Here is a 25,654-nt window from a genome sequence, read left to right as displayed (position 1 = left end):
CACGAGCTTAAAACTCAACTCGAGATAGATCAAACCTTAATGTCTAAGCTTGAACTCGATCCGATAAAGAAAAAAAATCAATACTCGAGATCAACTTGATTCGACTCGAATATCAACTGAGTCATACTCTAGTTTGAGTTCAAGTTCAAATTTGAGCTTAAGTTATAATTCAAAAATATAATTAAAAATTAGAAGTTAGATCGAACCAAAAATATATAAATATTATATTTTTAAAATATTAAATTAATAATATATTATAAATAAAAAATATATATACTCGATTAGGCCCGTAAACTTTCGAATCGAGTACTTTGCTGCTCAAACTTGATTTGTAAAACCATTCGAGCTGCACAAGCTCGACCCGGATCCGATAATAGCCGGATCGAGTTTAAATCAAGGCTTGAGTAACTTGGATATGAGTGGTTCCCTTGTGCCCCCACCACTCCCTCACGCCGGTAGCGTGCTGATCCTGCGGCCAGCCCCGGAGGCAAAGTTCGAGCCTTTTTATCCCAGAGAAAAAGGCATCACCATTTTGTCGTCATCACAGTGGAACAAGCCGGGGACAAATGTTGCTATCCCTATAAAATACCTTCCAATGGGGCCATGAATGTTATACTTGACATTAGTCAACCATGGCATATCCTTCCGTAGGTACCTTGGTTAGGAGTTCTAGGATTTCTATTCCCAATTAGCTAATTTTGTTTAAACTCAAGAATACCCCTAAACTCTCATAATTTTAGTAAAATAGAATATTTAATAATAGTAGAACTATTATTATATCATTTTGTTATATTATAAAAATATCATGCATTATCTTAACATATTATATTAATATATATATTAATTAGAAGTACATTCATTATTATAATTATATTTGTACTGTAGTATAAGATTTATCATGTTATATTTCATATATGGTCGATACATTAATGTAATATAGTATTATGGTGAACTAATATTATTATTTATTGCCAAACGGTTCAAGAGCAAAGAAAATTATGAGAAGAAATTGTTTATTTCACCAAAATATCATTTTCTTTTCTTAGTTTTGGTAGCACCGAAAAAGGGCAATGTCAGCTCAACTAAACTATAGGATATAACACATTTTGGCTAAATCAAATTTCTAGTTATCCTACCTTACTATGATCTCACTCTGCCATTCTTTTTTTCTCTTTTTCTTCCGAGAGAGAGAGAGAGTACACTGTCAATGTCCCATTCGAAGATAAGGGAGGAAATGCTGACTCGGAAAATTCTCGTTTCCTTTGCAAACTAAGCCTTAAGTTGGACACAACGGACAGAAGAAAGAAGAAATAAGCAGACGAGAAAGAATAGACATGGAAAGAGAACGGGGTGCGGTGATGGCGATGGATAGCCCTCACCCCTTCATAGCCTTTGCAACCTTCAGATCCAATATGCTGTCATTCCCTCCCCATAGTAAAAGCATCACCTGCAGTCCAAAAAAGGCTGAGTCATAGAGGATCCTTTGCCTACATCTAGGGTGGCAATCAGGTTGGATCGATATCGTATCTAAGTCAAAAATTCATCGATCCGAACCCGACCTATTTGTTAAATAGGTTAAAATATAAGATTTGAAACCGATCTATTTATTAAACGATTAATCTGTTCCGATCTGCATAATCTATTTATTAAACAAATCAAATCAAATTAAATAGATTAAATAAATTTAAACAAATTAAGTAAGTCGGGTTAAACAAATCATTAAGCAAGCTTCAATCAGATTAAACAAGTTTTATATAGATTAAATGGGTCAGATAATGATCCAGCCTAATTATTAAACGAGTCAAAATTCTAGACCTAAATCCAATCTATTTAATAAACAGAACTAGATGGGTTGATCCATCTATGATCGAAATTTGTTTATGTTAAACCTGAACCTACTTAAAGCAGATTGTTTGTAGGTCGGATTGACGAGCCGGATGATAAATTGCCACCTTTACCTACATCCAATATATATGATGATTGATTTTTTTTTTCCTTCTATTTTTTTTTTTTTTTAATCTATCAAAAGTTGCTAAGTGCCAAAACAATCCGCAAACAACATTAGTGGCATGGCTATATCAGCAGTGTTCCAATCCACGAAGCATTCCCCGGCCTCATTATTTTAGCCTTTAAAAACTAACACCTAGACAGTCGCCTACTAGCCTAAGTTCTGGGAATTTTCGGCAAGTCCAGCCAATTTAGATCGGACTCTGATGGTGCCAAAATTTAATGGAATATTGGGCCCCTTTTTTCTCCAAAACAAAATAAATTAAATAGAAAGTCGAGCTCTTATTTTATTTGCAACAATTATTTTTGTTGTTGAGGAGTTACTAGTGTCATATATTTCCATTAATTGGTTGATACACTCGGAAACCTCAATATACCATTTCATGAAGGTCTAACATGAGTTAATCATTTACTTGCAACTTGTTTCTAACCTACATTTAAGTCTCAAACTTTAATTATACCTCCATAACTCGGTTCTCATGATCTCATCCCACATGATACCGTCACACCAGAAGGCAACTGGCAAGTCCTGAGCTCAAACCGAACGCCCTCGGCCCAAGGATCAATCAGAACTGGTCCATTCCCAAGTATATTTGAGGATTGGGGGCCTCAGCTACGTAAGAGTCAAGGGCCTTCCAAAACAAAAACATTTAGTGTCTCGGCTGACCAAAGGTTGGATCGATCTACCCCATATTAGAACTCTCAAGTTGATCCAATGTAGTGTTGGAGCAGCTATTGAATCTGGCGAGCCGTCATGAATATCTTGGGTTGAAGACAGAATTAACAAGACTCATTCTACTTAGAGTTGATCATAGGATAGGCCTGAGCACAGAGAATATCAAATTTTACATAGGTCTAGCCTAAAGTTTGATTAAAAATGAATATAGTTTAGGCCTGAGACCCGCCCAATGATCAGCTCTAATTATACCATCGTGCTGCTCTAATCCAATATGACTATAAATACAGTTAAGGTGAGATATTTCAATATTTGGCTCCAAATGCTTCCTAGTTAAAATAATAAAAAAATCACACAACAAAAATCAGCACCATTGTTGATGATCTACAATATTTAGAATACTTGGAAACTACTTTTTTTAAATTAAAAAAAAAATCCGAAGTTCTATTTCATTGGTAGAAAAATGGATAGGGAAATATAATTAGTGCATACAAATATAGCATAAATCATTAATTTGCAATTCCAGCCCATGGACCTTGATCTGAATATTTGAAAACTCTATGTGAATAAATTACAACTAATTTGGATGCTTCTAAATAATTAATAAAATTGGCACATGATAAGATATCATTAAAATGGTAAATTTATTTTTGGATTTGATGTCCAGGTAATAACCTTAAAAATAAATAATTTGGATTCATCACCAATGTTGAATTTCATTTTCCCAAACATTTCATTGTCTTTGACTAGTAAGTGTTTAGAGCCAAATGCTCCCAAAAACATCCTAACCTAACTCCCCTCCTCCTCATCCTCACCCTAATTATATTGGCATTTTTTCTACCATCCGAGTTCTCAAAATGAATTTATGGGAGTCTAGACCCATAACGTACCCTCATCAATACCTAGTCACGGGTTAAAATGTAGAAGATTCGTCCTCTCAACTATATTTTGATTAATGAGGCTCCTCAGCTTCAGCCTATTCAAAGCTCCGCTGGTGAAGAAGATGAGAATGCCATTACAAAGTCATGGTTTAAATAAAGAACTCTTGTATATCTGCTTACCATCCACTTCAGATACCCATCACATCACCATCTAACATGACCATGCAATTACCTCAAACTCATTTAGGATTGATATCGGACCTGATTAGCTTCAGAAGATCCCACACCAACCGGTTACCTTTTTCTGCTGCCGGGCCATCGAATCAAACGATCTAGTTCCCGTGAACCATACTACACGTGTTCTACGATGGGATTCGTGCCCCAAAGCAAGTCCACGCCGGCAACAATATGTCACCGACCGGGCTTGTTTTGTTTCACAATCTTGACTTCACTCCACAGAGAGAGGAATCTCGAGTGCAACTCCGGACTCCGGACTTGAGGTAATGGATGACAGCGTGGGCCTCATGCGTGAAAGAAAACACACTGTACGTCCCGTACGGCCCCTTGATTGGATTTCTCTCCCTTCCTCTCCCCCCTCATCATATTCCCCGCGCCATCCACCAAAAAAAAAGAAAAAAAAAACTCGCCCTTTAACCAACAAAACAAAACTATTATCATCCATTGTTAATAATACATCATGATGTGGCTTGATTTTGATACCATGCACGTCAAAAATAACGAAGGAAGTTAACTATTAACTAAAGGCCACATCTGCATGTAGTTACTTCTAGTTATATTGGAAGAGGCTGGGCCGGTCCCGGACCGGGAATTGGGCCGAGGGAACCACGTTGAGCCGCCACGAGAGGTAGGACACCTCCCCCTCTTCCATCGGGTCGTCATACATCGATTTTGACGGGCTCTTTGACGCCGCCACCGTCGAGCCATAACAACCCCACGCTTGGTGCTGCTGCTGCCGTTGGTACCCGTACCCAATCCCCGTTTGCTCCGCCGTTGCCGACAGCACCGATGACGACGTTGGCGACGCCGTCGACGCCGCCGCCCGTCGCTCCTCCTTCTTGTAACGGATCCCGCACGCGTTGCAAAGTGACTGTATCCCGGATAAAAGAACTAGTTAGCAGAGACTTCATACTATTTCGTAACACGATGCGAGGAAATAACGGAGGTGGCTAACGTTACCTTGGGGCCACGGGGGCCGTTGCGCCACAGGGGGGTCGAGGTTGTGTCGCAGTTGGCGCACCTACGGGCGAGGAGGACGGGGTCCGCGCCGAGGTTGGAGGAATTGGTTGGCCCGGTGGGTCCACGAGAGGCCACGGATGGTTGCTTGCTAGACTGGGATAGGATATCCCAGCACAAGCTAGACACGCAAGACGGCCGCTGGATGGCAGCGGAAGAGGGTGGGGGTTTGTGGGATTCGGTGCGGCGGGTCGATGGCGTGCCGAGGGATAGGGTGCAGTCCACCGAGGATGAGGACGGGATAGGATATCCGGAATCGAACACCTCATCCACGGCTGCTTGCTTTCCCGGGAAGAGAATGGAGAAGGAGTTGCTGCCACTTCCGCCGCAAGCTCCGTAGAGGAGGCCACAAGAGCACGGGGTTGAGATACCCCCGCCGCTATGGCGGCCGCACTGGTGCAGCATTGTTCTAAGGAGAGATAGCTAGCTCAGGGATTAAGAGGAGAATAACTCAATAAAAGGATGGGGCAGGGGAGAGGCAGACTCAGTTGGGATGGCTTTTAACAACGGAGGGGAGCACGTAGTAGCAGGGCATCGGGATGGGAAAGGGCGGGGGTAACTACAAGCTACAAAGACTCTGTGTGCGCGTGTGCATATAATGTGGTTATATATGCAGTCGCGCCAGCAACCAAGGGACAGCCGGGTTAATGGAATAGATTAATGGTGGCTCGGAAACAAAATAATGCGAGCGACGTTGTGTGGGAACTAGGGAAGTGGGAGATCGGGGTTTGTCTGTTTTAAGGCTCTGTGAAGGAGAGAGAGAGAGAGAGTGAGAGAATAAAAACTAAAGAATTTATCCTAAACAAAGTTTGGAAATGGAAATGAGCTTATAACTATATCCATAGGCCGTATTAAACAATGCTAGGATGCATGGGGGTTGGAGAAGACCAGTCAGCAGCGGTACAAAGGTGTCGTCTAACGAGAGAGAGAGAGAGAGATGTGGAAGGAGGGAGGGAAGGGATTAGTTCCTCCGGGATGGGTGCAACGCAGAGGTGCAGTGGGGGCGCGGCTGAGCCCGAGCCAGGCAGATCACCTCCTCTGTCTCTCAGTCTGTAGGTGATTTGGGCATTGTGTACTCTATCTCTCTCTACTGAATCTTTTTCTCTGCCTTGCTTCTCTCAATATTTTCCTCGATTTTATCTAGGCCACCAAGTAGGCGTTGTTGCTCCTCGTTGCTCGGCGCTACTTATACAACAACGACGTATGACAAGGTCTGGTTGTACGTGATGGCAAGACGATGTATCGTGACACGCCGGAGAAAAAAGAGAGAGAGAGAGAGAGAGAGAGAGGAGGGGTTAGGAGGCGCAGCAAACAATGCCGGTCAGAGGAGACAGATGGGGTTGGTCCCTGGGCGGTCAAAAGAGCCCACGTGACGCCTGGAACAGTCTTCCATATAATCTCACACTTCCCCGATCACGAGGCACGGATTTAGATAGCCAGGCACGAGCCAAGCCCGGGCCCACACCAGATCTTTGCCCCGTCCTCCCTCGGATCGCCAATAAACGGGGTACGTGTCATGCTTGCACAAGCCCGCTACGAAGGACCGGAAGCTTGTATCACGCTTGGGGTTGCACGTGCCAATCTCCACCCCCCGCCCCCTCTGGCCCAGCTCCGTCACGTGAGTACCTCTCCACGTACGTGGGACTTGCAACGAGATGTGGTAAGGTCCGTAATAGGAAAAAGAAAAAACAAAAAAAGAAAAGGAAAAGAGAGGATATCATATTATATAGGCAGGAAGGATTCATATGCGACGGCTTCGGTCATGATTAGGGACGCTTCAAAAGGGAGCCGGGCCGAAACATCGGTCCAAGGACCGGTCGGTCAGTGGCGGAAGATCCCGTCTTTTGACACCAATCAAGGCGAGAGAGCAGAAGAGACCATGGAGATCTATCAATCTATTTCATCCATCTAATCCAAAGTCCGGGCAGGAAAAGGAGTTAGGCTACTGTGTAGCTAATCATCCCTCCCTGCCCCTGGGCACGGCTTCGTGAGCTGTTACTGCGTCTATTTCCCAGGTCAAAGGGAGAGCTCGGATAAAAGAGAAAGTGAAAGCTGATGGAGCCCATCATTCTAACAACCAAGCCCCTCCCCTGCCCGACAGGATCAGCTGTCCCCTTGGCCCTTGCCACTGCTCATACTTGGGCCTCGAACCATGAATCAGCTGCCACGTGGTTGTGGGACCGAACATGGATGTGCTGGCAAGCTTACACGATGGATGAAAACAATTTATTATAATTTAAGCCAGCACGGCCATGTTTGTTCAACTCCTTATTTGTCTAACTGAAAAATCCAGCAAATAAAAACGTTTGATCCGAATTTTGCTAAGTGGAAAATCCATTTGATCGATCATCCATCGTATAATACATATTTTTTTTGTATAGATAAAAGTAAAGTACGTAAGTTGTGGCAATCCCTTATGAATATGTACGGTGCTACAGCATATTATTGAGCCCTTTTGCTGTTAAATATTCATGAGGAACCGTATATCAATACCATGTGGATCCGTAACTTACAAGCGTATGATTATACTTAACATAAATATAATGGGAGCCCATGAACCCACTTTAACCTTTTATAATATCATAACTGCTGTTTTTTAAAAGACGATCTGAACTGCTAGATTGATGCACTGTATTCTGTGTTATGGGTGGAGCAGCTGATCCACACAAGGAGATCGTCGTCAAAAAGTTTGTCCCGACAGCGCCCAGAGCCGGGCCTAGAGATTGGAGTCCTGCGTTCGATGTGAGAGAGTGTGCGTGATAGCGAGAGCGATCGGTTTTGGCGACCACCGCTTTTCGAAAGATGCCCCCCCCTCTCTCTCTCTCTCTCTCTCTCTCTCTCTCTCTCTCTCTGCCTATAAAATCCAACCCTAGCGAACAACGAGCGAGCGTCGTCCCCGAAAAAGAGAAAATTAAAACGAGGAAAAAAATAGATACCAAAATAATAGCCATTCAAAAAAATTATCCCATCCATCTCCCTGTCCCTCCTTGATAACTGAGTTCTCTTGACCGGGGTACAACGCTTTAAAGTGACCGCCACACACCCAAACACCCCATGCACCAATCACAGAATGCCACGTCATCATACGACATGATCCACATCAGTGTTGCTTACGTGGAGATTTCGGGTTGGTGGAAGCCTGCATGTGTTGGTGTGCGGCCCGGGCGTGCGTTCTAAGATTTGTTCCACCTTGGACGGCTGCTACGTGCCACGTCACCACGACACAGGATCTCATCGGTGTTTGTGGTCGTGGCCCAGGGCAGTGTGTTCGTTAGCTTTACGTGTAGCGGACTGTCGGACGGTGTGGATGCGACCCATCTGATGTGGTCCCTCTCCTGCGTCCCCCACACCCGAACGCTTTTCCCTTGTATCGGTGACCATCAACGGCTTTTTAAAATCGGTCCTCCCATCGACGAAATCGAGATTGACCGGATTCTCGGCCTTTGGGGAAGATTTCGGTGATGTCTCCATGAAAAAGCTACCAACTTAATATTTGTCAATGCATTAGCTCTATCATTTCCCGGGGAAACAACTCCTGTCGACGATGTCCTGGGTTTGCAAAATACGGATCACTTTATATTCACCAAGCAACCCAGGACTGCATATATATATATATATATATATATATATATATATATATATGGCGAAAGATTCATGCACAAATTTTGTTGCCCAGTGATAAATAATATGCATTGATGAATCGACAATTTTAAAAGCAACAAAAATACACGGGCGCAATATTTGATGCATCCAATTAGTGAAGTTTCAGTTGCATCTATGGTGCCAAAAAATGTTTGATCTTCTTCTATGACGTTAAGAGTTAGATTGCATTTTGCATAAATTTTAAAGGATTCCAAACTATTTCATTCATTCACCTGCACATATTCAAAAGTGAGTTGCACGATGTAACATTGGATTCATACAAAAAAAAGGTGAATCATTGTTTCGCGCGAAAGATGCAACCCTTGACCCAATTAGTGATGGTTTCAAAGCATTCCTAAACGATGCCTCATTATGGAATACCATATAGGCTTGAGAGTGTCATACAAGGCCCCCACATGCAGCACCTCGCTTTCTCTTCTGAGATGAGAAGTGGGTATCCAACAATTAGGGTCTTGTCTTACTCTTGCTATAAGAAAAGCAACATTTGAGCTATCATGATAATTACTCGAAGATGTTATTTTTGCAGTTCCAAGGTTTCTGAATGGAAATGAATTGGGGTGATTGGAGGTTTTGGGTTTTAATTTTTGGATGATGGATCCCAGGTAGTTGGACTTGGGGTAGGGTTTTTGAACTGGACATGGACATCTAACGACAAATATGTTCATTCTGGTCCAAATTGTTCCTACTATTCAATTATGCTAGATGGCAGTGATATCAAGATGTGCTATTGTATGCCAATTACAACTCATAAGGTGACAATGCTGTAGGAGTAGTGGCTAAATTATCTTACTCCTCAAATGCGTTTGGATTTTGAATTTACATAAATTTAGCTTTCAAATTGTTATCCCTATTGTCGTTGTTGCTCTAGTATTGCAACTATTGTTACAATTGTTGTTGTTGCTGTTGTTATTCCTGTTGTAAAGAAAGCTCGGAAGTTTTCTTTAAACCAACTAGTTTGAGTTGCCCAACCTGTTTTATACCAACAACCATTTAAGCATCTACAAAACTAACAGCTTAAATGATCTATAATCAATGGGCTATAAAACATACATTTTTGTAGCACTTAACACGGGACCAAGGTTCAAAGGTATACATTTTTTACCTTATTAGTCCAAGTGTTTACATAATATATCTATGAAAATCATATCCCAAGAATATCGTAGCATGACATACCAACATGTTCTGTTGGGTAGCAACTTATGAGACTTTAAAGGGCAAAGGAGGGTACCAATTGGTTGAGTTGGTGCATCTTCTAACCATTTGATTAAAAAAAAGAAAGAAAATATTTTCATGGCTTGTGGAGAATATGATGATTGTAACCCTATGCTAATCATTTAAGTATCAACATTGTTCTCCAAGAGAGTAGATCAGTAGTAGAAGTAATCTGCCTCTGATGTCTAAAAACATTTCCATGAAATGTGTATGCTTGTCATTTTCATTTTTGAAAGCAAGATTCTGCAAATGCTATATGCGATTGGATAAAATTTTATAGTTATACATAGGGTCCAGTCAACCAAAAATCACTTCAGATATTAGTCTTAAACTAAACCCCTGGCCGGATCATTAAAAACTGAGTCAAGTGCAACTTAAGTTGGATCAGAGGGTATACCTGACCATCCAGAGTACCAATGTCATGATGATTCTGAGTGCGAATTAGGCTTTTAGCTTTTAGACTAACCCATTAGCAGGGATGTGAATGCGCCAGTTCTAGACAGAGAACATCCAAAATTTTGGAGAAATTGACTCACACCCAATCCAAAACAGAGCCTGTGGGTCACTCTGTTAACAAAAGCAAAAAAGTACAGCCATCAGGAATAATGCAGGTCCAAGTAAAATTGGATTAGTTTTACTTAAGCATATTATTAAGGAACTATTATTTGTTAGACTTGGGTTTATGCATCAAATCGTGCACCAAAAATTACACCGCAACCAGAGACCTCCGAGATGGAATGTGAAGAGACCTCAAAACCAACAGGACCAAAGTCCAGCAATATCACCATTAGAAAAGGCAACCTGAAGCAACCCAGGAAGAATATCTGCTATTAGCACAAGGAGAAAAGGAAACAAACTATCACCCTGCCTTCACCCTCCTCTAACTTCAATCCATCTGCCAGGCTTACCATTTAGAGCATAGCTCTCTTAGACTGATACAAAAGTTCCCTGAACCGACCAATTCGTTTCTGGGCAACTCCGCTAGCCTCCAAAACACTAGACAAAAAATCCCAATTCATGTAATCATAAGATTTTTTTAAATCCAACTTCAACAAAACACCTTCCACACTGCAATGGAACACCAATAAACTAGTTTTAAAGCCGCACAAATCATCCAAAATATTTCTTCCATCCACAAAAGCAGGTTGAGAAGAATCAATCAAATTATCCAATAACAACTTGTAACCTATTGGCCAAGATCATGGATACAATTTTATACACAGTTGATGTGACCAATTGATCGAAAATGTTTAATTTCAGAAGTCAACTCAACTTCAGAAACCAAAGTAATCAAAAAATAATCAATAGGACCTGAGTTAACAACACCTTTATGAAAATCATCTATAAGCAATTTTAAATGATCCTTCACAAAACGCCAAGCCTTTTGAAAGACAAAATTAGAAACCATCAGGCCCAGAAGCGTTGCCATTTCCTAGACCCAAAGACAACCTCCTGAATTTTATCCATACTGAAATCCTTGGACTGAGAACCACGGAGAGAATTGCAACCAATAGAACAACTAACTTCCTTTGTACCACCAAATATGCCATTCTTATGTTTGTTCTCTTATTTGTGGGAGGTTTCTCTCCATTCTGGGAGTTTGAACATCCTCTCTTTTCTTCCCTAATAAATTCAAGTGGATTCCCCCCCGCCCCATTTGATCTTTTAAAATTCATCAAGGGAGCAATTTGACATGAAGGAGCACACCCATTGCCATATGTCATCTTTGCAAAGCCATGCTTACTTATAAATTCAAAAAAATATGACTCGATTAAAGCAAGTAGATGATTATTGGTGGTGCGCCTACATGTCATTATAGCTTCTGTTCTTTTGAGGGATCTTGACTTCAAGGCCCTACAAAGTTAGAGAATGGATAAGCTGGAAAAAAGAAACTAAATGATCATAACGATGAGCTAGAAGCTTTAGTGATGTGCCAAATGCCATCTTGAGCAACATTTTCAAAGGCTGATATCTCATTCATCTTGGTCAGGACGGAAGGCTAGAGAATTCAAAAAAATGTAAGATATTGCAACTTATGTACATGGACCGAAATATTGATATATTGAGTGATATTAGAAACAGGAATAATCAATTACGTTGTCTTAGGTCTTGATTTTAGTGTTCAGCAATTAGCATACCCACACAGGGTAGTAATGAAATGCGACTAAGAAAATCATGGCTAATTAGCTGCTATTTTAGGCCTTGATTTTAATAATAATAACTAAAAAAAGACCTATTTAAAATTTGGAAGAAAATCAGAAAATCTCATCTAATATATCAATATAGTGCATTCCAATATTTTGAGAAATATCAGTTTGCATAACATGTGTCATGCAAACACAAACAATACTTGTACAGCTAACATCCATCAAAATAAAAACCAAATTTGTACGGGGCATGGCACTACAAATTATAATGCTGAAACTCCATAATTTACATTTGAAGTTTCAGATGATATCTTATTATTACCAATAACAAGTCCTAATACTGCCCACAAAAAAATAAGGCAGTATAATTCCACTTTGTCTACTTGTTAGAAGTAGAATGCATCATAATAGCCTTTTTGTAGTGCCATAACCATGCAATAAAACTCTACATCAGAGTGACAACAACAGCAGCAGCAGCAGTAGTACATTTCCATACTTGAAGTGGTAGATCTTGGTTTCAACAAGAAGACTTGAATCTTTGGACAAAGAAAGCAATCAGTATATGTCACAAATTTCATAACCTTCAAGTGCACCATGTTCTACAAATTTTTTTACTGGAGAAGGAATTTAACTATTCTAATAATTATTTGACTTTCTTTATTAAACTCCTTTCAAACTAGCGAGCAGCCTAATTTATGTCCGATCCATTGCTTTTTAGACTTTTGAGATTTTTTGCTTTTTCTTCAAAAAAAAAATCAAGTGCCTAAATCATTAAGCAGTCCACCTAAGCAGTCACAGATCATACTGGCTAGAACGACCTGGCCGCCTTGATAACCTATGGTCCATCTTTGAGCTCATACCTTTCCCAAAAGTCTACAGGTTTAAATAAAATGCAGGTTTGCTCCAGGTCTAAGTGAGTCCTAATAGAGAGGAAAAGAACCTCTAATAATTCAATATTTACTCAAAATTGAATTTACATAGCCTCTACTTCTCCTTATAAAGTTAAAGACACCATATGACATTACTAGATATGACACCTCAGTCCTCAATTGACTACGACACTTGCTGACTCCTTCCCTGTACTGTATAGTGAAAAACACCAGAAGACTTTCCTAAAATAGCAAAATTCTAACTCTAGGGAACCTCACTTAACAAGCGACCAGGCTATTTTCAAATTGCAATCCTGATGAATTTAGAACTTTCCTAATCCAACCTAGACCCAAGTTTGAACCCTAAATTATATACGAAGATCACAAGAAAGTAGAAATCCAGACCTTCCTAAAAAAGATTCATATTACCATACATGGTATGTAATATACAGTACATACTCATGCTTTGTTTTATATATGCTTAAGCCTATATTAAACACAGTTATGCCTGTTTTTATCACTTGTGCCTATCACACACTGTACCTTTCCTCTTCACATAGTCAAGGGATTAAAACATAAATTGGCATCAAACAAGGGACCAGAAAGTAAATATTTCGTCCACAGGTTGATCACTAAGTGACGGTTGAAACAAGGGATATAAAGCAATTTCTGGATGCTAAACATGACATCAAATTAACTGAAAAAAAAGAACCTAAGCCTACCTTGAAAACCAAATTACATCAAATCAAGGATTCAAGTGTCGTCAATGGTATGCTGATTAGTGGCTGGCAAAGTGTGTTGTGTCATGCATGCCAAAAGAGCAAATATAATATAATATAATATAACAAAGAAATTGACACTGTACTGAGTGGTATAAAGACATACAGACCTGTCCTCAAAAGGTATCATGGCACATGTGTGCTTGGTGTCAGGAACATGTTGACACGGCACGGCATGACACGATTGGCACTTGAATGATTGAATCCTTGCATCAAATATCTTCTAGATATCCACAACATTAACTACATTTTATTACAATTCTCATGTAAGTTTTTTTAAAACAAAGAAAAAAAAAAGATGTGTAAAGTATAATTACCTGAAGATAAATCTATTAGAGTATTTCGCATTATAGCTCAACACCGCATTATTGATTGTAGTTAAAAACAAACACCACATTATTAGTTGTAGTTAAAAGCAAGACAATCTACTCCATAGTTCATAGAACTATTATTGATCCAACTCAAATTCACAAAGTCCTAATGAAAAGGCAACTCCTCTAATGACAACAATGATATAAATAGCCTTAAGTACTCAATGATGCATTAACCTTATTTCAGCAAACATTCATTGATTCTCCTCACAGAACTTGACTAAATAAACATATACATTTGGGCCTAATTGGCTGCGGTACCTAACTCATTAAGGTCTTCAGGTTATTTACAGGTTGAGACAGAGCTGGGTCAAAAGGTGAAAGATCCAAGTTTGATCCCAAATATTAGTGGAGTCTAAATCGAGACCTGGCCCAACCAATGATTTTATATGGGCGGTTTGGATTGGCTCTTGCTAGATTGTAATCTAACTAGGATTTTGCGGAGACTCAATCCATTTGTAGCCTAGAAAAAAAAAGGAGACAGTTAGCTCAAAAGTGAAGCATGTACTGTGCTCATTTGGTCCATCAAAGAATGAAATCCAAATGGACACTAAGTAAATTCCATCTATATCTCATAACTATATTCCTGGAATTTCTTAAATATGAGTTGCCATTAATCTAGTGGATTAAAAAATAGAAAAAATGGATATAAGAAAATGTCCTTTTTTAAGGCTTATAGCATCAATGAATGAAATCCAAGTGGACCCTAAGCAAATTCCATCCATATCTCTTAACAGTAGTCTAATAGGTAAAAAAAGAATTTAAGAAGTTACATTTCTTTGGTTTATAGAATTCAAGAATTCTTTCATGTGAGGTTGAATTTTCTTATATGAAGAATCAAGGATAATCCTGCAGGTATCGTTTCTATATTGTTGTCTATATGCATCAGATACCTGTATCCAAGGCGAATAATCTTAGAGACACAGGATATAGTTAGTAGTTGGCTGCACATATATAAAATCAAAAAATGTAGGCATAATATTGAAAAATGCAGATAGAATACTAAATTTAGTGATATCACAATTGGATATTGTAAACTAAAGCTAGAAAGTTCTTTTACAAAGCAATCTTGCAGAGATTGTTGATGCAAACTGATAGAGCTAACTGCCTCCCAGACTCTTATTTCTGGACAACATTCCAATAATTATGATTAAAGTGAAAAAAGTTCACTATAATAGATATACAGGCAACATCAATATTACCCCTCTTACAGCATTTGCTGCTTCAATATGGTGCTTTATCATTTTACTAGCAACTAACAAGAATACTGTTCAGAATTCAATTGTTTTAGTGGCGGTTGGTCAAGTTCATACTGTTAAGTTCAGATAAAGAATAATTAAAAACTACAAAGCATATAGTATTGATAAAATATCATTACTATAATTGACAAGCAAAAACCAAAATAGATCTACATTTTGCAGACAGTATTTGCAAATCTAACCAATGATCAGGGATCTTGAAATGCATACCGTAGATTTATGGTGCAGCAACCATGGTATTTCTTTATCCCTTGTATACCCTCATAATCATGCATCACGTAATGCTCCAACCCCCTCCATCCCTTTTTAACTTCTTGGAGTACCATCCTTGCTATTTGACCAACAAGATTCAGCCAAAGTTTTTAAAAAATGCCCATGGGGTGCAAGAAGCAAGGGTAGTGAATATGCAGTATGAAACAGCATATATGGGTGCATATGCAGTTAGGATTTTAGAAAATATTGTAAAAATAAATTACTTTGATAACAATATTATAAGATTATTCCATAATTATTCTAGCATGACTTGTTAACCTAAAAACTGACAACAGCCCCCTATGCAATATGCTCAAATTTCTTTTCTTTTTTTTTTGATGTAAAACAATATGCTCAACTTTCGAGTATGCTAATGCTGCAACTTACAATCCACTATGTGGCCTAGCCAGATATACATTGGTCCGAGGTGGTGCAGTCACTAGAGCACAGCCACATAGTGGGTGTGCATGGCCATGTGAACTGTATTATAAAACATAACCGTAACCACAGCAGCTTCTTTTTAATTGCAGGAAAATATGAAGATTTTGAAGTTGCTCTATGCTCAGATAGGAGCATCACCCTTAATCAAATTTTGTGCCATCAGAGAATCTTGACTGCTTTAAATTCATTGCTGTCTTGTTACATCCAGCTTTAATAGCTCCACATTGATATGAACTCCCATCAAGCTTATCAGTTAACTATATTGTTCCAGTAATTTCAGATGCAGAAGTAATCTGGAACAGATATCTATCCTTTCATAAATCAATTTGCAACTCTAATCCTATGGTATGGAAAGAGAAAATCAGTCTCAAATTGGATGATAAAAGTCTGCACTGCTTGAGTCAAGGCATTATTGACGGTCAATTGTTTTGCTTGGGCACCAGGATGAGGAAGGTTCTAGACAGAAGCAAAATAATCATATTGAATGATTTATTGATTGTACATATGTATGTATGTGTTTTTCTTGTGCCTGCATGCGCGAGGTTATTGAAACATGATAACTCAGAACATTCACATATAATCTCTATTTCAAATTTTTATCACTAACATATCTCACATTTCAGTTTAAAATCATTTTATGCTAATTTAGTGAGTTTCCACTCATATGGGACGGGGGTTGGGGGAAGCTAATGATCTTTTGAGGGTTTTTACTAGCAAAAACACAAGATTTCATGCACAACTTGAATGGTGCAAAGAAACTGTAATTGGAACTGCACTTGTAGTAGGCAAACAGAAGACCTAACATACTTAAGAATACTTGGATCTATGGATGTGTGACCTTAAATTGATATGCATATTTTGTTTCCAAACCAACTTTAAAAGAAAGAAAATGGAATACATAGTCTGCAGAATGCCTCTCATTCCAGCTCATTCTGTTGTAAAACTTATTTTCAGTGATTAGTTATTGTAAACTATCATTTTCTGTAGCAAGTCTCCAAAACCACTTGGTGAGAATTTATCTAACAGTGAACCCCTCAAAATATGACTCCTAAAATGAAAAGCTTCTTGTAAATGATAAGATAGACCAGTGATTGATTGTTCCGAAGGGATTTACTTTATAAAGCTTTAGTTATATGAAACAAAATTATAAGAATTTTGAATACATTGAGGTTATACCAGGTAGGTATATAAGAAATCAACATAAAAAGGGTTTAAAAGCGATCCATCCACCGAATCTGCCCATTTTATCACAAAGGCCTGAGCCTGCAAATGCGCAACAACAGTAACTAAAAATATGACTATTCTCCAATTACATATTACTTAATTTTGCGGTCCAAGACATTCCTAGAAATCAAGGTAATGCATACCGTATGAACTTTCAATGATAATGCTAATAAATAAATTTTCCGAAGTACTGACAATAAATGCAAAACACGTACACTAGTGCTAACATGTAAACATATTTACAGGCATCCTTATGAAGTTTATAACATGGATTTTGAGCTTGCTTAAATCATAATTATGTCATGTTAGTTTACAATAATCAATACAGATATTCAGGATGGATTGTGTTCAAACTTCTAATAAACAGCTGAAAATAATGTCTGTTTTTATGAAAATTATATATGTATATAAAGCAGTTAATCGTCCATGTCAGGAAATACAAAGTAGCATTTTTGAGCATGGCAGAAATGGATACCTTACTCTCTACAACTTCAAAGGTCAATGAGGCAGTTCCCTGTATCACTAGAATCTACAAATAGGAAATCCAATTTAAAATTATCATAAACTCTTTAAAGCCAAATTTCTAATCCATACAAGCTGCTACACCTTGTGCACTCATCTTTGCATTGGTTTGATTTTTCTGTCATGCAACCTCCATCTGGTTCACCACCTAAAGCACGGCTACACTTATCATCCAAACAACAAATCATGATTCCTTCCACTTTTCGAGATCATTCAAACTAATCATCATATTCACAAGAAATATAATGGGACCTAATGAAAACAAGAGAAAACAACGAACTCAAATTAGCAAATAGCCAAACAATCTATTTTCTAAATAAGCAGAAAAATCAAGGTTTGTTCTTTGTGAACTATAATTTTCTAGAGATATAATAACTATCAACATATAGGCTGAAGCAAAAATATATGCAAAAATTTTAAAAATAGAAAATTAGAAAATCATCCTGCCAAACTACACATCAATAAGGTTTTATCCACATGATGTCAGTGTTTGATCTATAATCCACTTTTACCAGCAACAGGAAGCCTCTGGGGCAAAAAACCAAAGACACTTTTAGCATCAGTACTAGATGACAAGCATTGAGATAAACAAAATGAGGAGACTGATCTAGTGTTTTATAACTTGCTCTTCTCCAAATAAACTATCTGATTAATCATTAAGAAATGCATTATTTTTGACATAGTGATGCAGATTCACATTCCCCCTTTTTTTGCTTCCCCGAATATCATGGTAAACTCAACTCACTAAATATTCGAAGAGGAAGTCCTATTTGATATTACCACAAGCTCTTTCCCAGTCAAGGTTCAATTCATAAAAAAATGTTATGGATTTTACACCAATATCTGATCAAATTAATACAAGCTAGGTATGAGTACCGATACTCTCATTCAGCCAGGAATCAACAAAGACCTTATGATACAAATTCATTCTTTTGAATTGACTATGACTACAGTATTCAAAGCACAACTGCAGTCCCTTGGGTATTCAAGCAACACCCTCCACCTTTATCAACATCAATCTCTTTAAGATATTGCAAGTCGACCAACATTATAAAGATACACAAGTACCAATTTTATTGGATGGCATGTGCAGGATCTAGTAGTGTCTTAAGATAGTCAACGAAGAAAAAACCAATGGCATTCAAACAAAGGCCTCAAGGAAAACCTTGAGACGAACGGAAGAAAGCCATTTTGCAAAATTGACAACACGGTAGGCGTTCAGTTCGCTTTGTAAATAATGACAGGATTCTTGCTGCCCCAGAAAGTTCTTTCTTCAGGTAATCTGATGGTCAATTTCAGCAAATTATCTTAGAACATTAGCTCCTAGCAAAACAATCAGACAAACTCAAGAAAATGCAACAGAAAGATTTATTTAAGAATATATTAAAACAGCATCTTGTGAAGAAAAGAAACTTATCACATGTTAATAAAAGGAACCGACATTTACTATATCCAAGTTTTAAGCATTGTACCTCAAAGACAAAATATTATGTAAAAAGAACTCCAGCATGTATAATATTGAAGGGAAAAATGCATAAAAATCTTCAACTGGAACAGAGATAATTAAAGCAAACATCATAAAATAAATATTAGATTTCGTACAAAATTAGATGGCACTGAAATTATTACTGAAGCCTTAAACATGAGCATGTTGAAATGAAAGTTCATTAGAGAAGAACAAGAAAAGGTGGAAAAAGCAGTATGCGGAAGCAGGAAGCGAGTCATAATGTCAATACTCAGTTCCAATGGCATTTTACCTTAGCACACATGAGGGCACTATGCCTGAAAGCTTTCACACTATTAAAGTACAAGAATAGCAATCCGATAATCCAATAATTTAAAGTGCTTTTACAGATACACTAAGACAGCCAATCTTATGAGTCCCATAATTAAATAGCAGATGGAATAATAGATGAACAAAACCTAAGAGAAGAATAGCCCAATCATGTCCCTTACCAGACCAAACCCCCCCCCCCCCCCCCCCCCCCCCCAATCAGCCTAATTTTCGATGCAGCCACCATTATTTCTGAGGCTGTAAAGAAGGAATTCCATCAACTAAGTGCACAGGGTATCTATCGATGCAGTCCTCCCATGGACTGTTGGGAGAAGGTTTCACGTTGCGAAGAGCCTGCCACACTGCACTGTTGCACTTGAAGCCGCTCCCGAACGCGATCTGCCATACCCGGTGGCCCCTCCGAATCCGCCCCTTGGCCTCGGTGTAGGCGAGTTCATACCAAATGGAGCTGGAGGATGTGTTGCCAAACCGGTGCAGGGTCATCCGAGAGGGTTCCACATGGACAGGCAGGAGCTGCAGGTTCTTCTCGAGCTCATCGATCACAGCGCGGCCCCCGGCGTGGATGCAGAAGTGGTCGAACGCGAGCTTGAAATCCGGGATGTAGGGCTTGATCTTGGCATTGAAGAGCTTCTTGGCGACGAGGGTTGCAAAGAAGAGGAGCTGCTCGCTGATGGGGAGCACCAGGGGGCCGAGCGTGGTGATGTTGGTCTTGAGCGCCCCTCCAGCAATGGCCATGAGATCCTTGGAGAGCGAGACGCCGACCTTGCCGTCGTCATCCTGCTCTTGGTAGACGCACTGGAAGGCCTTGTCGTCGGCGCCGCGGTGGGTGCGCACGACGTGGACGAGCCTGTACTTGGAGCGGCGGCGGTCGGTGGAGCGGTTGGAGAGGAGCACCGCGGCGCCGCCGACACGGAATAGGCAGTTGGGGATGAGCATGGACTTGCGGTTGCCGCAATACCAGTTCTGGGTGATGTTCTCGGCGCTGACGACGACGGCGTAGGTGTTGCGGCGGACCTGGAGGAGGTCGCGGGCGAGGTCGACAGCGATGACGCCGGCGCTGCAGCCCATGCCGCCGAGGTTGAAGCTCTTGATGTTGCTGCGGAGCTTGTAGTGGTTGACGATCATGGCGGAGAGGGAAGGGGTGGGGTTGAAGAGGCTGCAGTTGACGACGAGGATGCTGATGTCCCTGGGCTTGATGCCGGTGTTGCGGAAGAGGGCATCGAGGGAGCTGAACATGATCTGCTGGGCCTCCTCGCGGGCGTAGGCCATGGAGGGGCAGGGCGGCAAGAAGTGCAGGGCCTCGGGGAGATGAGTCTCCTCGCCGAGGCCGGAGCGCTCGAGGACCTTGCGCTGGAACTCGAGGGCGTCGTCGTTGAATCCGCCGCAGAGGCGGGAGCGCTCCATGAACCTGCGGTAGGGGACCTGGAGGCGGTCCGGCGGGCGGTAGCAGGCGTAGTCGACGAGGTACACCGGGCGGGGCCGCGTCATGATGTAGAGGGTGCTACCGAAGACGAGGAAGGTGGAGCACACCACGACGCTCACCAGGTTGTACTGGAGGTGGACCCACAGCTGCCGGATATCGGCGCGCCCCGCCTCCACAAGGATCATCGCCATCAATGGAATCAAAAGCAAGGTCAGCAGGTGGGTGATCAGATAATGATACCCTAATTTCACATACTTCAGATTTACGCTCTGGAGGAAGTCCGGCAGCCGCCGGCTCGGGCTTTGCCCGTCGGCCGGATGCTGGATCGGGGCGCTACCCGCTCCTCCGTCGCCCATCCTGGACCCCTCCTGGAAGTTGAATCTATAAGAGACTCCGGAAAGGGGATGATGAACAGATAGATAGATTGATCGAAAGGGGGCAGGATCCCGTTTGCTATCTATCTGCGTCTACGGTTTGTCTATTTTTGATGCTTCCAGGCTGGTCTTTTGCACGTATCTTCACCCTCGACCCCCTGTTTCGGTGGCTGGTTGGCTTCTGTTTATATAGGCATAAGAAATAAAAGAATATCCGCAAAAAAAAAGTCCGACCCGTGCAGGCGACCAGAATAATATATGGTTGGGAGAAATCGAGTAGGAGACGGATTGGACTGGCGAGTGGAATAATACCACGCGATGCAGGCGCTGGTGTTGCTATCGACGGTTTTAAGAAGCGACGGAACAGAGAGATCCTCAGAGAGGAGGCGAGTGATGGCGGCACGAGCAAACGACGGCGTCCGCGCTGTCCCCCTCGCGCGCGGATGAAAAAGTCTCCCCCGCTGGGCCCGCCGACGCTGTGGTGGGTGAGGGATGCCGTCGAGAAGAGAGAGAGCGTGTGTGCGAGAAAAAAATCGAAAGCGAGATGGGGAAAGACCAAACACTAATAAACAAGGCTTAAATATTTTAAAAATTTTAAATTTTAAAAAAATTTATTTTTATCCAAAACTTTGTTTCGTTGCAATCAGACCCTCGAACTTTCAAATTGTTGCAATTTCTGTCCTTCCGTCTGATGGCTGTGATGGAAGTTGACCCGTGCGATCATTGATACATAGAGGAAGCTGATATTGCAAGAAAACCACATAGTTGTTGATGTAGACTGAAGTACATCCTGCTTTCCTTTCTTTCCTTCCATTTCCTTTCTAATTTCTCTCCTACGTGATGTGGCAATATGCAAATACAAATGCATATGGCATTTAAACTTGGTATAAGATCATCTGTAATACATGGCATGACCTCTTGAATGCTATGAATGGCAAATGGTTTTGTGAAGCTTCGCTATATAGGTTTTCTGTGAGCTGCATGCCAGTTGTGGAACTCTGTTGCATTAGCATTACCATATAGGTTTTATGAATTAAATGGACCATGAATTCAAAGCTGAAGCTGAAGAGAGTTCAGATCTATGAAACTGAGCTTTTAAAACAGGACTGAAGAGAGTTTCACAGCTGTGAAACTGAGGTCGGAAACATAGAATGAAGAGAGTTTTAGAGCTGTGAAGCTAAGCTCTAAAACATGGACTGAAGAGAGTTTAAGAGCCATGAAGCTAAGCTCTGAGGCATGGACTGAAGACATTTTAAAGGTAAGTGAAATTGATAAGTTTCACTCCTTAAGTTGGAGCTCCGAGACATTCTAACTGAGCTTAACTTCAGAGCTCGGAAACTTTAAGACTAAGCTCAATTTCAGAGCTCTGAAACTTTGATAGCTTATTTTTTAGGAGCACTAAACCTTCGAAACTGAGATTTTGACCAAAATGTAAGTGAAAAGTTTTAGCTGAAACTTTGCGTCTGAGCTCAATTTCAGAGTTCTCCTGTATATCATTAGTTTCATCCTATTGCAGTCACCTGTATATCATTCAAGTTATAAAACATTCTTATAAAACAAATTGAACTTAAAACATTTTTAAGTACGGCCAACTGTATAGCATAGCTATGAGACATTGAACTTATTGGGTCTAACATTAGGATTGGAATATGGAATTGGATTGAATCGGAGTCACTCATGACCCAGTCTGATCCGACCCTTTTGCAGCCCTAACCGACAGCCCAATAATTCTAAGATTGTTTCAAAATTTAGTCCTCCTGGAACCATCCAACATACTGACCCTACAGGTTAGTCCCCCTAACACTACTTTCTTGAGCGCCTGGCTGAGAAGAAGTAGACTGACTAGATCCACTAATGATAATGTCCCTTCTAGCATCTAAATGTGCTATGAGTGATCCCCTTACAGAAAGGTCGGGATAAAAATGAAAACCCCCAAAAAAGTTTGAGAGTTTTAAAGTAATTAAACCAATAAATAAAAGGTGCGCGAGCTCCAAATGGGCCAGAATACCTGGGACGCCCACGATTGCTAGCATAATTAATCCGTCCAATTTTAGGGGAAAAATACTAAAAAATAACATCCCAACAAAATACCTGTCATCTAATATTGTGGTGGACTTTGACCGGATCAAACCTCTTGATTTTGTACTTCGTGATGGATGGACCCGTATGCGACACTGAATCTGATTTTCAGTGAAAACAAAAGCGACAGCCCTTGGATGGAGTCAAAGTCCCCGACACCTGGAGAGAGTCAGATCACAGCGGGGCTCCAAATTCTCCCACCCACCGCTTTGAACCGATTTTTTTTTTTCTTACAAGCTAGTACATATAATTTTTTTAAAAAAATTAAAATACAATATACCTCGAAGCGCATTAGATAACTCTCTTTTTCTAATCTAAACATGTCTCTAAAATGGTTGGAATACTTTTCAACAGCGTGAAGAAGAAAGAGAAGCAGATTAACATCATCCCTTTAACAACTGGACATATAAAACGAGTTACAAAGTTTAAACAATAGATTTTAGGTGTGATGGCCAGTCAAAGTACAGTGGCTTAGAGCAGGAGAATCTTATCCGGCTTCGCCAGAATCACTCTTTAATTGCACAGGACATTGACTTCTCCCGTTGCTAACACAACTGCTGACGAATAACTTGTGCCGCACGATCAAAAGTCACTTCAATCAAGAAAAAAAAAATCCTTCAGCGCAGCCGGCAAGGTCTAGTTCAAAAGGCTAATTAAAATGTTTGCCAGAAAGACTTCAGGCATTATCTCTTCAATGAAATAAGAACATCGAATACCTGCTATACGTTTTCTACTTGGTGATATTCTAAAAATCACAGCTATACTTACCAAATTGGATTGACAAATTCATTCCCATATTTTTCTCGTGGCTACTTTTCTATTCCTTTTTTTTCTCGTGGGGTGAAAGGTTAAACATGGAAGAAAGGCATGACCAACTTAGTTTTCTTTTTTTTCAACTCGTGTCTCTGTAATCACTGAATGGCCCTCGAATCTCATGCATACTTGTACAAGAGGGCAAACTAGTATATGAATGTGTGGCATAGGACCCAATGCCAAATTTAATAATGCTACGTTATCGCTTTAGCTTGTTAGTTTCGGCTTAGCCTCGCACACGCTTTGTCTGAGTTCAGGAACATAGTTGCATACAATTCAACTGATGTAGTTTCTCTACCTTATGTTGCGTAATCATGTTGCTTTGTATCTTTGTAATTAACTTGTATACTTCAAGAAAAGCTGGGGGAAGCACTTCGCCTCCTCCATTTACCCTCAAAAGAGTTTGGTGGAGGTAGCATTGACATCATTCCTTGACCTTACATATGAAAGCCATTTTAAACCAAAGCATCCAATAGCCTAAGGTCACCTAAGTTGTATGATATATATGTCACCTGAATTCAGATAGACAAGTCTAAGGGAGCATTGTTAACCAGATTTTGATCACCAAACTGCAAATCTCTCTCAATAAAATGAGTAACCGTGACCAACAAGGCTGATCGAAGCCACACGGAATCCACCTCTGAAGTTCCTCTGTTCCTTATCAGAAAATAGATCCGCTATCAACACATGTTTTTTAATTCAGAGAGAAAATCTTATGCCTCAACTGGTTGTCATAATTGATGTTAACCCTCCACCAATCAGCCTGATAGACCGATTGAAGATTGACTTCGTCAGCACCCACCAGATCCGGGTCTATGCTCCAAGATATGCCTTCTCCTAACAGCCAATTAAATGTCCAAAAACACATACTCTACTTCCTCTGTTTTCCTTCTTCTTCTTCTTCTTTTTCCTTTTGTTGTTATCAACATATGAAAATATATTTTCAAACCAACATAGTGGGATTTTGCATGCCCAGCTAACTTATTCATAGGATGTCCTGTTCACCAGGGGAAAGCTGATTTCAAGTTTACAGTACAGTTTAGATGGGACAGACTGAAGAAAAATGCTGGAGGTATTGTTGGGTAATTCAGTTTGATTTCAATTACATGTACCATAAATTCTTAGGTACCACATAAAATAAATTGTTATGTAACCTTTTAAAAATTAGCTACTGTTTTCTATAGCAATAAAAAACATGCCTCATTTTGTGGAACCGTACTTTGGATTCAACATGGAAACTTATGCCCCTAATGCAAAACACACGGAAACTTGGGCTATAAGAAATCAACATGATTGTGGCGGTAAACTTTGACTACTCTAAACAATGGATAGAGTGGATAAGGCTTCAAAATTTACATAGCCATTACTTGTTTGACTGATGAAACATTAATATCTCACCGTAGTTACTGATAGGGTTGTTTGGCTCCGAAATTAGTACTGGAACTGTTTCTGCCCTATCGAGAAGTGAGGGTGATGCGCTGATCGAGCAGAGGTAATCTGTGGTGAAGTTATGTTCACTACTTCAGTTTGAGATACATGTATAGCTTGTTTGACTTCAGTTCAGGATTGTAGTCCAGGCTTCTCAAGTGAAGGCAAGGGGCTTAATAGAGGTA

At 40.2% G+C, this 25,654-nt stretch overlaps 2 protein-coding genes across 2 annotated transcripts; both read right to left on the bottom strand.

Moving 5' to 3' along the window:
- Positions 1 to 4,213: 4,213 nt before the first annotated feature.
- Positions 4,214 to 5,982, bottom strand: LOC103714997 (GATA transcription factor 19). Its single transcript, XM_008802497.4, has 2 exons — positions 4,762 to 5,982; positions 4,214 to 4,672 (listed from the first exon to the last, which is right to left on the bottom strand). Exons 1-2 carry the CDS (start codon positions 5,221 to 5,223, stop codon positions 4,352 to 4,354), a joined length of 783 nt encoding a protein of 260 aa, XP_008800719.1. The 5' UTR covers positions 5,224 to 5,982; the 3' UTR covers positions 4,214 to 4,351.
- Positions 5,983 to 19,539: 13,557 nt separating this feature from the next.
- LOC103715020 (3-ketoacyl-CoA synthase 4-like) lies at positions 19,540 to 21,663 on the bottom strand. Its single transcript, XM_008802520.4, has one exon. The coding sequence runs from the start codon at positions 21,129 to 21,131 to the stop codon at positions 19,578 to 19,580; it is 1,554 nt and encodes a 517-aa protein (XP_008800742.2). The 5' UTR covers positions 21,132 to 21,663; the 3' UTR covers positions 19,540 to 19,577.
- Positions 21,664 to 25,654: the final 3,991 nt, after the last annotated feature.

Source organism: Phoenix dactylifera, chromosome 11 (genome assembly GCF_009389715.1).
Source record: "Phoenix dactylifera cultivar Barhee BC4 chromosome 11, palm_55x_up_171113_PBpolish2nd_filt_p, whole genome shotgun sequence".
NCBI classification, from domain to species: Eukaryota; Viridiplantae; Streptophyta; class Magnoliopsida; order Arecales; family Arecaceae; genus Phoenix; species Phoenix dactylifera.
This window is presented reverse-complemented; position numbering and strand designations above follow the sequence as displayed.

What these genes read in the sequence shown, in the direction of transcription:
- LOC103714997 (XM_008802497.4), bottom strand. Translation starts at nt 5,223, where the DNA reads ATGCTGCACCAGTGCGGCCGCCATAGCGGCGGGGGTATCTCAACCCCG. An exon ending in ACGGCCCCCGTGGCCCCAAG is followed by an intron (nt 4,673 to 4,761) that starts GTAACGTTAGCC and finishes TCCGGGATACAG; the next exon opens with TCACTTTGCAACGCGTGCGG.
- LOC103715020 (XM_008802520.4), bottom strand. Translation starts at nt 21,131, where the DNA reads ATGGGCGACGGAGGAGCGGGTAGCGCCCCGATCCAGCATCCGGCCGAC.